The sequence below is a fragment of the Octopus bimaculoides genome, chromosome 19 (genome assembly GCF_001194135.2).
Source record: "Octopus bimaculoides isolate UCB-OBI-ISO-001 chromosome 19, ASM119413v2, whole genome shotgun sequence".
In the NCBI taxonomy this organism is placed as follows: Eukaryota; Metazoa; Mollusca; class Cephalopoda; order Octopoda; family Octopodidae; genus Octopus; species Octopus bimaculoides.
The window spans coordinates 48,471,143-48,489,270 of NC_068999.1; the positions used below are offsets into that span (position 1 = coordinate 48,471,143).

At 38.0% G+C, this 18,128-nt stretch overlaps 2 protein-coding genes across 5 annotated transcripts in view; one reads left to right on the forward strand and one right to left on the reverse strand.

Moving 5' to 3' along the window:
* Window positions 1–2,296: 2,296 nt before the first annotated feature.
* Window positions 2,297–9,118, forward strand: LOC106878102 (U6 snRNA phosphodiesterase 1). Its single transcript, XM_014927210.2, has 7 exons — window positions 2,297–2,476; window positions 3,734–3,879; window positions 4,820–5,000; window positions 5,475–5,528; window positions 6,848–6,953; window positions 7,623–7,706; window positions 8,909–9,118. Exons 1-7 carry the CDS (start codon window positions 2,331–2,333, stop codon window positions 9,029–9,031), a joined length of 840 nt encoding a protein of 279 aa, XP_014782696.1. The 5' UTR covers window positions 2,297–2,330; the 3' UTR covers window positions 9,032–9,118.
* A 400-nt stretch (window positions 9,119–9,518) lies between these two features.
* LOC106878103 (parkin coregulated gene protein) overlaps window positions 9,519–18,128 on the reverse strand; it is a 12,177-nt gene continuing 3,567 nt past the window's right edge. For 3 of the 4 annotated variants that reach the window (XM_052974725.1, XM_014927212.2, XM_014927214.2), the window contains exons 2-5: window positions 13,002–13,136; window positions 12,063–12,234; window positions 10,752–10,901; window positions 9,519–9,943 (exon numbers count right to left, since the gene is read on the reverse strand). In XM_052974725.1, coding sequence (XP_052830685.1) covers window positions 9,783–9,943; window positions 10,752–10,901; window positions 12,063–12,234; window positions 13,002–13,136 — 618 coding nt within the window. In that variant the 3' untranslated portion in view covers window positions 9,519–9,782. Of the gene's footprint in view, window positions 9,944–10,751; window positions 10,902–12,062; window positions 12,235–13,001; window positions 13,137–15,560; window positions 15,612–18,128 lie in introns of those variants that run through there. The other variant, XM_052974724.1, reaches the window with a different exon arrangement.

The following is an 18,128-nucleotide window of genomic DNA, read 5'->3' on the forward strand; positions in this document are numbered from 1 at the left end:
ATACACTGCATGGCTGCATTGCCCCAATGACCCTTAAGGGGTAAGGGACTTGTCATTGTCTTTGTTATTTAGCCTAGTGCTTTTCATAGTAGGGATAAGGCTGTGAGAATAAAGAAAAGGGGCAGAAAAATTTGCTGTGTCTAACAAAATAAAGACTTCTCTAACATGATGGCAAAGAATTATATGGAAGCCAAACTTTATTTGTTTTCTCATTAACAAAAGACTTTGGAGTGATTTGGTAGATGGAAACAAGATACGCACATGGGGTGCATGTCTCTTTGTTTTGACATTGTGCACTAGTTGTAAATGAGTATCTTCATGCAAACTGTCATTTGTTTTCAATTCAATGTTCTGTGAAAGCATGTCTGGCCATGGGGAAATATTACCTTGTTTGGAAACAGATGAGGGTTGACAATATGAAGGGCATCTGACCGTAGAATATCTGTCTCAACAAATTCCACCTGACCCATGGAAGCATGAAGAAGTGGGCCTTAAAACGATGATGATGATAGTGACTATGTTGATGGGGGTAAAAAATTTCACTAATGCACACACACACACACACACGTGCACACTTTTTGGTGGAGGTTGCTGGTGTTTTATCCTTGTGAAAACTATTAGTTTTAGCTCCAAGTAATCCCTGCTTGAGGAAACATATACACATACTGAAGACAGAATGAGAAAAAAAAAAAAGACATAAGTACAAACAGTGTAGTAAACAAACATATAGACATATGCACACACAAAGATACAGATGCAATTGCATGTGCAGATAGAGACATACCACTGAAAGACAAAATGGAATAAGCAGAACAAGAAGAGATACTTGGGATAGAGAGTTGGTGAAGAGGTCACAGGGTGTGTGACAAAAGAACTTTGACAAAGAAACTAAAATAATCTGACCAGTTTGAACATAAAACAGGTATTTTGGCTGTGTGTGTTAGTAGGGTATTTATGGGAAAGCTTAGTTATTTTTTAATCAATCCTGTTTATTTTATATCACAATTGGTATAAAGTAATGTCATTGGTTATATGGGGGTCAATTACTGCTTCACTGCATTTCTGACAAGGAAGTGTCTGGAACTAGCAATGGAACAAATATCACGAGCGACTTCGTTTGTTAAGCACCTCTTTTCTCAATTATGTTTATAGCCTTTGGATAAAAGATGCGCATACACACAAGAACTGACTCAAGGGTGAGGGCCACTCTTTAGTCCAACTCATATATCACTTCTCTTGTGAACTAGAACACTTTGTAAAATGATTGGTGATAGGAAGGGTATCCAGCAGTAGAAACCATGTCAAAATGGAATCTGGATTCAGTGAGTTACATTATTGGCTCCCCAGCTTAGGAGACACAGTACCTGTGACTATAAGCTACTCCCGTGGAGGCGCAATGGCCCAGTGGTTAGGGCAGCGGACTCGCGGTTTCGATTCCCAGACCGGGCGTTGTGAGTGTTTATTGAGCGAAAACACCTAAAGCTCCACGAGGCTCCGGCAGGGGATGGTGACGAACCCTGCTGTACTCTTTCACCACAACTTTCTCTCACTCTTACTTCCTGTTTCTGTTGTGCCTGTAATTCAAAGGGTCAGCCTTGTCACGCTGAATATCCCCGAGAACTACGTTAAGGGTACACGTGTCTGTGGAGTGCTCAGCCACTTGCATGTTAATTTCACGAGCAGGCTGTTCCGTTGATCGGATCAACTGGAACCCCCGAGTCGTAAGCGACGGAGTGCCAACCAACCAACCACCAAACTATTCCTGGATAAAAGAGCTTCTTTAGCCCTCCTAGATGGGGACAACATCTCTCGTTGACTCAACAAAATACATTCAGTTCACAGTACAAAAGTCGGCTGGGTTATTTTGCTGTAGCTTTGCATGCTACAAAATACAGAGCATGAAGACCCACTAATCCATGGTAGCACAGAAAAACGATATGAAATGATGCTGAAGACGGCAACGCCACAATTTTCTTGGATCAAATTTTCATAAGAAAACAATGTCTAAGATAACGCGTAGTGGGATCGAACCTGGAACCACGTGGGTGTGCACCAATTCCCAAATAACGGGTGAAAGACAATGTCGAGCCCGGTGGATTTTAACTCAGTCTATAAGAGAACGAAATTAAATGCCGTGCAGCATTTCTTCACTGCTGATACTGCCATAAGAATGCTGATAATCAGATATAGTAAAAAATATATTTAGCTGTGCGACAACTTCTTTCTTTTATCAAATATCAAGCTCGCCTGTGAAACCCACTTGACAATAGCACGTAGAACAAAATTAATAAGGAAGTAAATTTTGTAGAACACCGGTTAGCTCAATCTTAATGGCAAGTGGAAGAATTGTTGATTATTCGGGAAGTTCAGATTCTGATCTCGATGATGAGGAAGAAAGTAAGGAGAGTTGTTTAAAACGAAAATTACCATGTAGTGCAACACCTGAAAAAGAAATGAATAATAAAAGGCGACACAGGTGAGAACGAGTTACACTGCATATGTTTATAAATTGTCCCTCAATATTACACGAGTTGTAGTAAAACGGTGTCGATGATAATTTTTCCCTGTTTGAGTGATATCCGTGTAAAGCTATAAACTATCCCTGACAGAATGTCGAGTAACGTTGGGAAATCAGGCTCTGTGAATCGTCCCGTTGTTTGTCTGGCAAAATCATTTGTACGTGGACGGTGCTTTACATACTGAGTTCAAATACCTGCGAGATCAACTTTACCATTCATCTTTCCGGGGTCATTAAATAAGCCTAAGTCAAGAAATAGTTTCAGTATAATAGATTCGGTGATTCTTTCTCTTTCTCTGAATTTCTGGCCTTCTGCCTATGTTAGAAATTATTGCTTGTATAAGGTTCATAAGGCGGCGAATTGATTGTGAGAGGCAATAGAATACCTTGCAGCATTTGTTCCGGCTTTTTACGCTCTTGAGTCCAAATTTCACCGGAGCTAACTTTGTTTTTTGTCTCTTCAGTGTTGATAAATAAAATACCAATCAAGTACTGTAGTTAATACCCCTCCCCCGTCATCTCTCTCTCCCTCTCGCACACAATGAATCAGGAGGAGCCTAGAAGCAAGCTTCACACTTTTGTTGTACCAATCCCTTTCTGGCCACCCAATAAGTAAGTTGACTACATCGACCCTTTGCTCAAATGTTACCTGTTTTATCAATTCTGAAAGACTAGACATTTTGTCTGACATGCTAATGACTCTACCAATTTGCTGCCTGCCTTCGTGAAATAAATTAAAAGTGAATTTAATAGTTTTTGCATATAATTAAAAGGCCTGCATTGGCTCTTCCACATTGTAACTGCTCCAGTTTCAGCACATGGTCTCAAATCGATCCTGGTACTTATTTTTTTAGGCCTGGTACTTTATTCTACTGTTCTCTTTTACTGATCCACTAAGTTATGGGGATGTAAACAAACCAACACCAGTTGTGAAACAGTGGTAGGGGGTACCAACACATGCACAAAGATACACACTCACAACAGGCTTCTTTCAATTTCCATCTAACAGATCCACTCACAAGATTTTGGTTGGCCTGAGATTATAATAGGAGGCACTTGCCCAAAGTGCCATGCAGTGGATCTGAACCTGGAACTATGTGGTTGGAAAGCAGACTTCTTACAGCTCAGCCATGCCTTAGCCTATGTAAGAAAAATATATTTCAATCCAAGTCACTTTTTTTTCTCTTCAATTATGATTGTGGTAAATTATTTCAGAGACCCACTTCCATTGCCAGATGACATTAAAAACATGTTTAAAGAAAAAGAAATCTCTGTTGTTGACAATCCTGATTTTCATGACGGACGCATTCGAAGTTTCCCTCATCTTGCTGGTAACTGGGCTACTCATGTGTACATTGAAGGTAAGGATATTTATGTAGTTGCTTCTTTAATTTATCATAAATGATAAAGTGTAACATTATTGTAGAAAGGCAGAAAGAAAGATTCTGTATTGTGACAATAAGCATGAACTGTTTGCAAAGATTTGGTGTCCCAGACACAATAGCATCTGCCAATGGAATGCAATTTGTGTCTTTTGAGTTTAAAGAGTTTTGTAAAATGTTTGCTGTTGAACATGTGACTATGGTGCCATGCCATCCCAGATCTAATGGATAAGCAGAATACTTTATTGATGCGTTCAAGAGAGCCCTAAAAAAGTTGAATAAAGAAGTCATGGATGAGGTAGCTCTACAAAAATTCCTAAGAGTATACCAGGTGACACCAAATCCAAACATACCAGCAGGTATGTCACCAGTGGAGCTGATGTTTGCAAGGAAAATAATATCAGTCTTTGACAAATTGCTACCTGGTAAGAAAAGCAAAATTGCAATGGATAATACAGCAAGATATTTCAAAATTGGTGAAAATGTATGTTGTTAGGGCATATAAGAATGGAAAACAAAGTTGGAAAGATGGTGTGATTATCAAATGCATACAAAAAATGCTATATTTGGTAAAAGAAAGAAAAGGAGTATACAAGAGACACATGAGTCAACTAAAGAAAAGATTCATTGAGAGTGAACCCAAGAGAATGGAAGAACCAATGGACTTTTAACCTTTAGCACACTTACATGCATCATGGCACCATATGAGTTTTCTCGCCTGTAGCAGCAGATGCATTATGTCACATTGAGAGGGGAGAAAACTCATACAGCAACATAATGTGTCTACAGCATGCTAAAAGTTAATGATGATGATGATGATGATGACGATTTTTGTTTTTTTTACGCTGTTACATTAATAAGTAATTTTTGCTTAGATTTTTCTCAGCTAAATTTTATTACTAATTCTTCTTTTCTCCAGTGGAAAGAAACGAACACTTTGCAGAAATACAGAGACTTCTACTTTTGGAACTGGAGCCATTTGCAGATTTCAAAGCATTCTCTCAGCTTCATATTAGTTTGTCAAAGACAGTGCCAATCCGTCATCATTGGATTCAGCCTCTCACCGACAGTCTGTCAGTAAGTCTACAGGATGCTGTCAGGTTTGTACAACTATTTACTTCCGTGCTGAAACTTGTAGAGAAGATCAAAATCTTAACCATGTGTAATACAGAAAGCTTATGTATGTATATATCTGTATGTGTGTGTATACGTTTGATCTACCTGGATCGTTGGTTTTAGAACAGACAGAATATAACAACATTGCTATCTTAGCCCAGCGATGTATGCGTGAGGGTTATTGAACGTATGCCTTGGGGTTGTGAATTGGCAGAATCAGTAGAGTGTCAGACAGAATGCTATTCATTATTTGTTCTTGATCTTTAAGTTCTGAGTTCAAATCCTACCAAGGTCAGTTTTGCCTTTCATCATTTCTGTGTTGATAAAATAAAGTTACTGGGTTCAATATAATCTCGTATTCCTCTTACTTCTAATTTATACTTTGTGTCCACTTTAACTTAGTCATATACCATCTAAAAAGGAAGCGATAAAATCTTTGTTATTTCTTTTTCCTTTAGTACATCGTGTGGGTTTTGTGCCATAAAACTTTACACCAATGAAGAAAATACTCGGTAAGTTGCTTTTGGTTTTATTTGAATGAGAACCGTTGGAGACATCTAAAGCATTTACATATCTGAAGTAGTAGAGATATATAGAGATCTATAGTTTATACATAGTTTATAAATGAAGTGAAATCCTTATCTCTCACTGGAAGGAAAATGAAGGGAAATAGAATCTTTCTTATTGACAAAATGATACCTCCCCACACCACACACACTAGATACTATATCTGTATCAACACACGAGTTCACATTAAGGATCTTGCAAAACAAATACAAAAAATAAATTTAATTATATAGGCGTTATGTTCGATGGAGTGGAGGCGCAATGGCCCAGTGGTTAGGGCAGCGGACTCGCGGTTTCGATTTCCAGACCGGACATTGTGAGTGTTTATTGAGTGAAAACACCTAAAGCTCCACGAGGCTCCTGCAGGGGGTGGTGGCGAACCCTGCTGTACTTTTTCACCACAACTTTCTCTCACTCTTACTTCCTGTTTCTGCTGTGCCTGTATTTCAAAGGGTCAGCCTTGTCACACTGTGTCACGCTGAATATCCCCGAGAACCACGTTAAGGGTACACGTGTCTGTGGAGTGCTCAGCCACTTGCACGTTAATTTCACGAGCAGGCTGTTCCGTTGATCGGATCAACTGGAACCCTCGACGTCGTAAGCGACGGAGTGCCAACATGTTCGATGGAGTTGTCTCCCATGTATTTCCTGACTTTGATGGGACTTGGCTGTTGTTTCGTCCTTTATTATCTTCCTTGGGCAGATCTAAGACGTTCCAGCCTCGACCATCCTATAATTTTCCCAAATTTATTTATATTCAGGACTATATTATTCAATCTCCCCGCTTTTTAAAACGGCAGAGTGTGATGTGAGAAAAAAAAAAAAACAACAACTTACTGCTATTTCTAGCAGATCGAAGTTTGGCATACAAAGTAATCCAACGCAATTTAAACGTAGAAAAGCTATTATCTGTGTTATGACTCGCTGTTATTGTTTTTGTTGGATCTCAGGTTATCTGTTAAGCAGTGAACCAGAATCAAAAGCCTTCAGTCCGTGACAGCAGTCAGAAGATTTTTTTCCTCTTTTTTTTTTCTATTAAGACAAGGTATATTGGGGGACAATGCGATTAATTACGTCCTTTCTTTCAAAAGCTCGGAGGATGTGATTTTGGAGAGATTTGACTGCTATCTCTAGAAGCTCTAGTAACCACATAAAGACTCCTTTATTGACTGCGGTTAGATATTTTTGGTTTGTTTGTGGGTCTAGAAACTGATATGATTGATTGTTTTGTTTTTTTTACTATGCTACTATTATTCTTTTACAGATCCTTTCTTTCTTTGCAAGTGACCAGTTCAACAGCTACGTTATTTGACTATATAACCTATGTGGATAAAGCATTTAAAGATTTTAATCTACCTCCATTTTATTCAGTAAGTCAAACTATTTTCATCTTTTAAGAAAAGTGAAATAAACTTATCTGCCAGAACTTAAAATTAAGTTAATCTTGTATTAAAGTACATCACCACCATCTCTGCTGCCACCACCGCCTTCTCAACATCTACTGTCCATGCGTGCATGGGTCTGATAGAATCCTTTGAGGTAGATTTTTCTATGGCTGGATGCCCTTCCTGTTGTCCAAGCAAGGTAATATTTCTCTTTGGCTGGACATGCTTTCATAAAAGATTGGAAATGGAGTTAACTGCTTCTGTAATGGTGGCACTTGCTTTACAATTAATATGCAATGTCAAGATAAAATGATATACACATATATCTGACACATATCCTGCATTTTTCTTTGTGCTGGTATTGTTTAGGTTGGTAATGTTTAATGGTCTGATTATGTTTAGTAAGGGAATGTTTTAATAGGCTGATAATGTTTAGTATGAAAATGTTTTAATGGCCTAATAATGTTCAGTATGCCAATGTTTAATGATCTGATAATGATTAGTACGGTAATATTTAATAGTCTGATAAGGTTTATTGTAGAGCTTTGGAGCTGTAAAGCTTATTATTGAAATTTATTCCATTGTTAGAAATGTTCAAAAGTCTCAGTTATAGATTTTCATGAATAAATAAATTCAAATGTCTTGTATTTTTAGGACCCATCCTTCCATGTGAGTATTGCCTGGTCTTTAGGGGATGTTATAAATGCCATACCAGAAGAAATCATGCAGAATTTACAGGTAATTTTCATATCAGAATATTACCATGCTATTGTTATAGAGTTTTATTCTTGCCATAGTTTTTGTTTTCATGTTCTACTCAAAGTCCGCCTTAGTCAAACAAATCTTTGATCAAAGACATTCTAGCTGTGATCATTCCATTGTTTAAGGCTGTGTAGGACTACTGTATCTAATGCATCTTGATAGTATCTGATTTGAGGGAAATTTGGTTACTATTCCTAGCAGCCAAATAAATCTCCTTTAAAGCACACACACACACACACACACACTCTCTCTCTCTCTCTCTCTCTCTCTCTCTCTCTCTCTCTCTCTCTGACAATTTTCCTCACTGTCTCCAAATTTCATCCACAAGGCTTTGGTTGATTCAAAGCTATGGTAAGCAACACTTCCCCAAAGTGCTGCACAATCAGTGAGATTGAACTCAACATTATTTTGCTGCAAAATGCAATCATCAACCAACACTGTCATGCCAGTACTTATTTATGTAACAAGGTTTATGTTTACACTACAAAATATAGCAACATTTTTGCTTTGAGAGTTAAGGTGACTGTCTTACAAAACTTTATATATGACTTCATCATCATCGTAATTGTCATCCTTTAATGATTGTCTTTCATGCTGACATGGGGTTAGATGGTTTGACAGGTTCTAACAAGCTAGAGAACTGCACTAAGCCCCAATGTCTGTCTTGGCATAGTTTCTACAGCTGGATGCCCTTCCTAATGCCAACCACTTTACAGAGTGTACTGGGTACTTTTACTTGGCATTGCACAGTCACTTTTATGTGGCACTGCACAGGGGCTTTTATGCGGCACTGCACGGGCGCTTTTACTTGGCGTTGCACAAGCGCTTTTATGTGGCACTGCATGGGCACTTTTATGTGACACTGTATGGGCGCTTTTATGTGTTGCCAATGCTTTCAAATTTTGGCACAAGGCCAGCAATTTCAGGGGAGGGGATAAGTTGATTACATCAATCCCAGTAGTTGACTGGTACTTATTTTATCAACTCCAAAAGAATGAAAGACAAAGTCAACCCTAGCAGCATTTGAACTCAGACCATAAAGTTGGAAGAAGTATAGCCAAGCATTCTCTCCGGTGTGGCTAACGATTTTGCCAGCTTGCCTCTTTATGGTTCATCCCTAATAAACTTATAAACAATCAAAATTAATTTTCCTTTCTCTTTCTCTTTCTTTTTTCAAGAATCACTTGGACAATTACCTTTGTGAACATATCAACAGTTTTGTCATCTCCATCACAGAAATACATTGTCAAATTGGAAACAAACATTTCACATTTCCTCTAAAATCAAAGAAAAGATACTGAAATAATTTCATTGATATGAAAATACTGTTTGTTTTTTTTTATATCTCTTTATTTTCATTGATATAATAAATTATTTTCATAATAATTTTCATGTCTTCTTCTTGGAGAATACATTTTGGATTTTAGGAGTTTTTGTATTTTTGTGTTGCTTTAGACATTCTTTTACTTGTTTTATTTAATTTTTGAGGTATATAAGTGTAGGGTTTGGTTGTGTGGCTAAGAAGCTTGTTTCCCAGCCATATGGTTTCAGGTTCAGTCCCACTGTGTAGCACTTTAGGTATTTTTTACTAATTGCTCTTGTAAGTGGATTTGGAAGATGGAAACTGAAAGAAGCTCATCATGTATATGTATGTGTGTGTAGGAGGTGCATGTGCTTGTTGGTTAAAATGGTTTTCTTCCATGATGTAATTGTTCGAAGTAAAGTTAATCGGAAAAATAAACGAAGGAAATACAGACGAAAAATAAGAAAGAAAGGAAAAAAAGAAACTAGGTTTAAAATCTTTAATTTTTGTTAAAATAATCTTGTAAATAATATAATCATTAATCATAACAATTGTAGTAGTAGTAGTAGTGGTAGTCGTAGAAGATTCCACAGAGCATTGTGTAAATGAAGAGATAAAGAATATATATGAATATATATATATATCAGGAAAATTAGACATCTTTTATATCATCCAAATGAGCAAATTATGTTATGAATCCTGATTTAAGAAAACTCTCCATTCACCAAGGTTAAAGACTGAAACAAGAATTAGTTCATAAGACATGATTCATATGTTGGTATCATGTACTTGATGTTGATGAAAGCGTCTTCTCCACCATGACGTTCAAAGAGCTCTAAAGTTTCCTGAATCAAGTCTCCAACATTCATTCGTTTCTGTTGGCTGTAGTCTATTTCATCACCAATATTTACTAAAAATAACAAAAAGAACAAAACAGCATTTGGTTAAAAAACGATAAATTGTTTCTGATGAAGGCACATGACTATTTAAAACAATATTTAGATGACATTTTTTTTTTATAAACAAACTTTGGAAGTGTTGAATGTATTTGGTATTTTACAGACAACAAAGTAAATTTCAAATGCAGTAAAGTTGTGAAAACAGCAGAAAAATTGGGTATTTCATCATCATTTAACGTCTGCTTTCCATGCTAGCATGGGATGGACGATTTGACTGAGGACTGGTGAGCCAGATGGCTGCACCAAACTCCAATCTGATTTGGCAGAGTTTCTACAGCTGGATGCTCTTCCTAACGCCAACCACTCTGAGAGTGTAATAAGTGCTTTTATATGCCATGGCACGAGGGCCAGTCAGGCGGTAATGGCAACGGCCATGCTGAAAATGGTAAAATGAAAAAAAGTTGCCTACAGGAAGAAACATTGGATGGAAAGAAGTTGCCAGTATGTAGCTACAAGGAGAAAGATTGGGTATTTAGCCTTGTAAGACAGAAAAAAGTTATCTGCAGGCAGCTACAGGAAGAAGCATTGGGTATATACCCTTATAAAATGGAAAGAAGTTGCCAGTAGGTAGCTATGGGAAGAAAAAAAAGTTGCCAGCAAGTGGCTACAGGAGCTGCCTGCTGGCAACTTTTTTCCATCTTATAAGGGTAAATACATAATCTTTCTACTGTTCTCACAACTTTTCTGCTTACAGGGTTGAATTGTTCCCTCTCTTCTTTAAAAAATTACAATATAAATAATTTATAAGTGGAAGCTTACAGTTCTTGTTTTTGAAGATGTTGAATATTGGTAGAATCTGTCTATAATACGGTACAAGGGCTTCACCAACTAATTCAGCTGATACAACCAAATGTTGCAAGACCTTCAGCGTTGTACATACTATAGGCAAACTTCTTGTATTGAGAGCTTCTATAAAGAGAAAAGAAAATAGTAGCATTAGTTCATTAGTTTTTTTTTAACAAATATTCTAAGTGTTGGGATTTGAGTATATTTGTTTGTGCGCAGGTGTATATATATATATGTGTATGAATACATAGATATAGCGGTGATGATAATTTTTTTTCCCTTCTATTTGTCTCTGTCATTAGACTGTAGCCATGCTGGAGCACTGCTCTGAAGAGTTTTCAGTTGAATGAATCGACCCCAGTGCTTATTTTTTCTTAAGCCTGGTACTTGTTCTATCGGTCTTTTTTGCTGAATTGCTATGTTACAGGGATGTAAACACACCAATACTGGTTGTCAGGTGGTGGTGGGGGACAGACACACAAACACACACATATATATACACACATACACAGACATGCACACACACGCACACACATTTATATGATGGGCTTCTTTCAGTTTCCTTTTACCAAATCCACTTGCAAAGCTTTGGTCAGCCGGAGGCTATAATAGAAGACACTTGTCCAAGGTTGTCACACACACACACACACACACACATACACACACATACATTCTATTCTCATTTTTATATATATTATAGATATATATATACATACATACATACATATGATTCATATGAATGAAAACAACTGTGTAAAGAAGTGATGCTCTGTAACTGTGGAGAGAACCTATGAAAGAGGCAGACATGGGACGAGGTGGTGAAGCAGAAGCAATGACAGGTGACTGAGACCTTTGGCAATATGCCGTGCTTGAGAAGACTTGTCAAGCCAAGTGAAATCATAGTCATGGCTGATTCCAGTGTCATGTAACTGGCACCTGTGCTGGTGGCGTGTAAAAAGCAGCCATTACACTCTTGGAGTAATTGGTGTTTAGGAAGGGCATCCAGCCATCATAGAAACCATGTCAAATCAGACTGGAACTTGGTGCAGCTCTCCAGCTTACCAGTTTCAGTCAAACCATCCAACCCATGCCAGTCTGGAAAACAAACATTAAATGATGATGATGATGATGATATATATATATATAATTCAGTAACACAGGCTAAAAAACTATACACAACATTTGACAAGTCATTTAGCCAAAACAAGTTTATAAAAAAAGACAAACGAAATCAAGTACCATTTTAACTGAATGCAAAGAACATAGGTAAGTTTAAGAATTCACCTTTAATTGGAATAATAAGTTGAGGAATGCAAGGCAAAATTTTATTTCCTCCATGTTCTAACATGTCATGTATACCCTGGCGAGCAAAGAATTCATACGGGTGCTGGTTTTCTCGTAAGCCTTCAAAGAACAGTGGTAAAAAGTGATGATAATCCATTTTTTCAATTTCAATCTGCAAGAAAGGAAAATGAAATTTTAAAATAACCCCTATTCTAAAAAAGAAAAGAGAAATTGACTGCTAAAAATATATTGATTACCAACGACTAAAAGTACCAATATCAGTGTAAATTGGGTATGAGGCATTTTAGTACAGCCACTTTGGTGCCACCTATTTGGTTGCTGGTGCTACAGTCCACTCTGTAAAATGGCTGGCGTTAGGAAGGGTATACAGCTGTAGAAACCATACCAAAACAGACAATGGAGTTCGGTGCAGTCCTCTGGCTTACCAGCTCTTGTTCAGCTGTCCAACACATGCCAGCATGGAAGATGGATGTTAAATGATGATGATGATGATGATAATTCTATCAAACTATCCAACTCATATCAGAATGGAAGATGGATAATAAATGATAAATAATCCCTGAAAGGATAAAAGGCAAAGTTGGCCTCAGTGGAATTTGAACTCAGAATGTAAAAATGGATGAAATGCCGCTAAGCATTTTGCCTGGTGTGCAGAATATGTGTGTGAGAGAGCAGCACACACCATCAAAGTGACGCAGAGGTACAAATATACAAAGCCCAACATTTTGGATTTACAATACTTTTGCATAATAGCAATGATATATATATATATGTACACACACACAAAGATGTTATGTATTTAAATAGTATCCAACAGGTTGTACTGGATTCCATGTTATCAGTGGCACTTACCTTACAAGTGATCTGACACAATACACACACACACACACACACAAATATATATATTTAAAACATTACCTTCCATGCAATCTTGTTTCCTTTCGTATCAAATTCCAGAGCTATAGGGAAGTCTCCCCTCTCATAAAATCGACGGAAGGCTGTTGTTTTTATGATTCTTGGTTTGAATGCTCCAGCATCTGGTGGTGGTTGAACCTGTTTAAAAAAAAAATGATGGATGTTTTGATTGGTTTAATCACATATTTACAAACCTGCCAATGGTTTATTTTACCTGAAACACATACGACTAACTGGCCTAAGTAAGCAACCAAACAACAGAGCCTCTACATGGTTGACCAACTTGCTAGAAATAGCAGCAGTTTATTCACTCTCAAATCACACTCTACTGTTTTACAAAAAAGATGGAAGTGTTCATTAATGTCCCGTAATGTCCTGGAGGTATGATGTCTTAATAAATGTTGGGATGGAAATAACTGGAATGTCTTCCATTGGTCAGTGTTTATGCAGGGCTGACCAAGGGTTAATCGCAACAATACTAATCACTTGTATGGTGATGATGCTCATTTACAACCATCATGTGATGACTAGACTAGGGTACACACACACACACACACACACACACACGAGAAATTCAGATAAATACAAGTTTATGTTATTAGTTCCTACAGTAACCCTTTGGTTACCATATTTATTTTGAGATGCTCTGTGTTTCTTTCAATTAATTTTAAATATAACAAAGAATTTAGTAAAATAAATTAGTTATCATTAAGCTAGTGTTAGGAACATAAATTGTGACGAAGGTTTGGTAGAAGATTTTAATTCAGAACTTTTGAAAACAAGACATTTGTACTACAGAGCAAGAGCCAGTTTCAGCCGGGCTAGTATCAAAATGGTTAAGGTAGCGAGCTGGCAGAACTGTTAGATTGCCAGGCAAATTGCTTAGTAGCATTTCATCTATCTTTACATTCCAAGTTCAAATTCCACTGAGGTCAACTTTGCCTTTTATCCTACCAGGGCTGATACCATTGGTACCAGCTGAGCACTTGGATTGATGTGATCGACTTATCCCCTCCTCAAAATTGCTGGCTTGTGCTGATACTTGAAACCATACATATGTTTCAACCTTGTGGTTGCTTGGAACTTCGCATTGGGTGTTCCAAGTACATTTACTCTTTCACTTGTTTCAGTTGTGTGACTGTGGCCATACTAGTTGAAGAAATCGACCTCAGGACTTATTTGTTGTAAGCTTAGTACATACAACAAATTACAGTTCTAATTAATCATTCATTAATCAGGGACAATGGTGAGAGGAGGGTGGAGAGAGAAAGGGAGAGAGAGAGACGGAGGGAGAAAGAGAGAAGTGAGAATCAATAGAGGTATACAAAATGCTGGGGAGACAGGGAGAAAGACAGAGAAATGAAGAGAGGGAGTGAGAGAGAGAGAGAGACATAGATGAACGAGGGGTGGTGTGGTTGTTGTGTGTGTGAGAGAGAGAGAGTGCGCGTGTGTGTGTGTGTGTGTGATGGTTGTCAATGACAGCAGTATTGGTAGGAAATACTAAATGGTAAACAGAATGATAGACGTCAATACATGAGTAATCTGAGAAAAGAGGAGTATTGGTTGGCAGTACACGTGTGAAAAAACAAACAAACAAAAAAGAACGGGTGTTCAAGAAATCAACAGGTTCAAAGTGATCCCTCATTATGCAAGTAACGAGATGGAAAGAAGAAAGGAGCAGAGAGATACAGGTTGTAGCAGTGGGGTAGGGTTGAGTCTGAGCATACCCAGTATTTCTCTTATTCCAAAGGTGACATGGTAGTGACTAAAAGAGAATGATATAAAGAGGAAAAGATACTAAAAAGACAAAAAGGGGGCAAACAGCCCAGATACTCACATACCACACACACACGCACATGTGCGTGCGTGCGCACAGAGGGTTGGCCAAAAATCACCCAACGGTAAATCAAAATTCCATAAATGCTATCTGTAATTCTGTATTGACTCGAATGGAAAAATGTGTTGCTCAAGAAGGACTTCAGTTTGAACAATTTTCATGATGTTTCATATTTAGATGCTTTTATTAAATCCATTAGGTTGTAAAATCTTGGAATCAAATGGTTTTGATTTACTGTCAGGTGACTTTTGGCCAACCCTGTATATATATATATATATATATATATATATATATATATATATATATATATATATATATATATATATATACATGCACAGGCATGGCTGTGTGGTAAGCAGCTTGCTTCCCAACCACATGGTCACATGATTCCTGGATTAGTCCTACTGCACGGCACCTTGGACAAATGTCTTCTACTGTAGCCTCAGGGCCAACCAAAGCCTTGTGAATGGATTTGATAGATGGAAACAGAAAGAAGCCTGTCATATATATATATATATATATATATACACCCACATATACACATGTATGTATATTTATGTGTGTCTGTGTTTGTCCCCCCACCATCGCTTGACAACTGGTGTGTTCATGTTCCTGTATTTTAGCAGTTCAAAATAAGTCATGGGGGTTGACATGTGACACTGACATTGATTTCAAAGATCTCAGTCACTAGACAAGTGATCTATCTCCACATGGTATCTACTTACATCTAAATGGACTGAGCCACTTACAACACAGTGCATGAAATGAATTCTATGCGTAGCTCATACAGCAGTGAATTGTTACTTCCCCATTTCTTCATGGTGCTTATTTATATCTACAATGCCTTTGTATGTATACAGCATGTGTTTAGACAAGTTGTTATCGGCAACATATTCATTTAATTCATTAGGCTTCAGATATCTCATCATATTAGCTTATCTAAAAACATTATGACATGCACACACATAGACAATCACACACTCACAAAGACAATTATAGCTTTCAGCTAACAAACAGCAGCTAATCGCTTTTGTTATGATAATTTCTGTAATAAACTCTAGTAATGAGTGCAAGACACTTGTAATATGATGTGGTTATTGTAAGTTTCATCTATGATTTGCCACTAAGACTTGAGTAGGGTTTCAGTTTTAGGCAGGCTTAATGATAAACTTGTTCACCAGACATAAAGTCAGCTATCTTATTTCTTCTGCGTGCTGAAGAAAAATAATTGCTACCAAGATATGTTAGTGTGTGTGTGTGTGTGTGTGTACTGCAAGCAAGCATGGATGAGTGATTAAGAAGTTTGCCTTGCAACTATGAAGTTCAAGTTTCAGTTCCACTGTGTGGAATCTTGAGCACATGGATCTGTCATAGCATCAGGTTGATCAAAACCTTTGTGAGTGCATTTGGGTAGACAGTGACTGTATAGAAGCCTACTTGATGGAGTGTTCTTGTAATTCTAGGGCCCAGCCTTGTCACAATACTGTCATGTTTATTCTAAGTCTTTAGTACCACTTATTTCATCAATTTGACTGAACAGAAGATAGGCAATTTAAAAAAAAGTCAAGCCATCTTAATATTACAATTAAGAATGGTGTATGTACCAGTGAAGTACAACAGCTAAAACTAAAATGACTAGGCAATCCACCTCATGGTCCCAGCAGACAAAATGGAAAAGTCACTGTCCCAGAGGATGGCAATGTAGACATGCTGGAACAGCCACTCTGATTCACGAGACTGGCATTTACAGATAGCCATCTTTGCTCTGATAGCAGTGAGCAGAGATGTAGTCCAAGGATCAAGAATGCTGGAAGTCTCCACTGATTAATTCAAAACAATATGAATAAATAAGCATTACATTTGACAGAGTGATCTGAAGATTAAAGGGTTAAATCCTCTCTGTAGCATCTGATGATCTTAGAAGTAGCAAAACCTTTAAAAGACTGTTTCATTGTTTGTTTAATCTCTGAAATTTAACATTATGAAAGAGAAGGGAAAAAGAGGAATAAAAAGGCATTGTGTGGCATCACAGAGAAGCGCTCGTATCGTGTCACATAAAAGCACCCGTATGGTGCTATGTAAAAGCACCCGGCACACTCTGTAAAGTGGTTGGCATTAGGAATGGCATCCAGCTGTAGAAACCATGCTGAAGCAGACTGGAGTCTGGTACAGTTCCCCAGTTTGCTAGCTTGGGTCAAACTGTCCAAACAGCATGGACAACAGACGTTAAATGATGATGATGACGTTTAATAATTTTTATGTAGAGGTTCTCAGAGACAAAGGATACATTCTAAGCGTTCCCCCAACATTTGGGAAATACAGCAATTGAATATCAGATAAAATGCTTTGTGCTGTTAAATTATGGTATTTTTATCATACTCATCACTGTACAACTGTTGTAGTGAATGGCTCCGATTCTCTCCACCCATTTCAGCTTTCATAATCAGTTGCTATCTCATGGTTGGGCAATTAACCGGGGCCATTGGTGGGATTTGTGTCCCTTCATGAAATTTGAACTTAGAATTCAAGTGTAGGCATGGCTATATAGTTAACAAGTTTGCTTTCCAACCACATGGCTTTGGGTTTAGTTCCATTGCTTAGCACCTTGGGCAAATGTCTTCTACTGTATGGCTCTAAGCCAACCAAAACAATGTGAATGGATTTGATAGACAGAAACTGAAAGGCGGTTAGCTGGCAGAAATGTTAGCACGCCGGGCGAAATGCTTAGCGGTATTTCGTCTGCTGTTACGTTCTGAGTTCAAATTCCGCCGAGGTCGACTTTGCTTTTCATCCTTTCGGGGTCGATAAATTAAGTACCAGTTACGCACTGGGGTTGACGTAATCAACTTAATCCCTTTGTCTGTCCTTGTTTGTCCCCGCTATGTTTAGCCCCTTGTGGGCAGTAAAGAAATAAGGAAACTGAAAGAAGCTCATCGTGTGTTTTAGTTGCACAATACAGTAGTTGTAAATTAGCATAATGGATATACAAGTGGTCTTGTTCATTTCTAATCTTCTCTAGGCGATGACTACTGACCGAGACCTTTGGAAATGTGCTGTGCGTGGGAAGACCCGGCAAGCCAAGTGAGATCGTTTCCAGGGCCCCTGGACTGGCTCTTGTGCGGGTGGCACATAAGATGTACCATCTTGAGCGTGACCGTTGCCAGTACCGCCTGACTGGCCTTGTAGGGTTTTCGAGCGAGATCGTTGCCAGTGCCCCTGGACTGGCTCTTGTGTGGGTGGCACATAAAAGACACCATTTCGAGCGTGGCCATTTTCGTGCGGGTGACACGTAA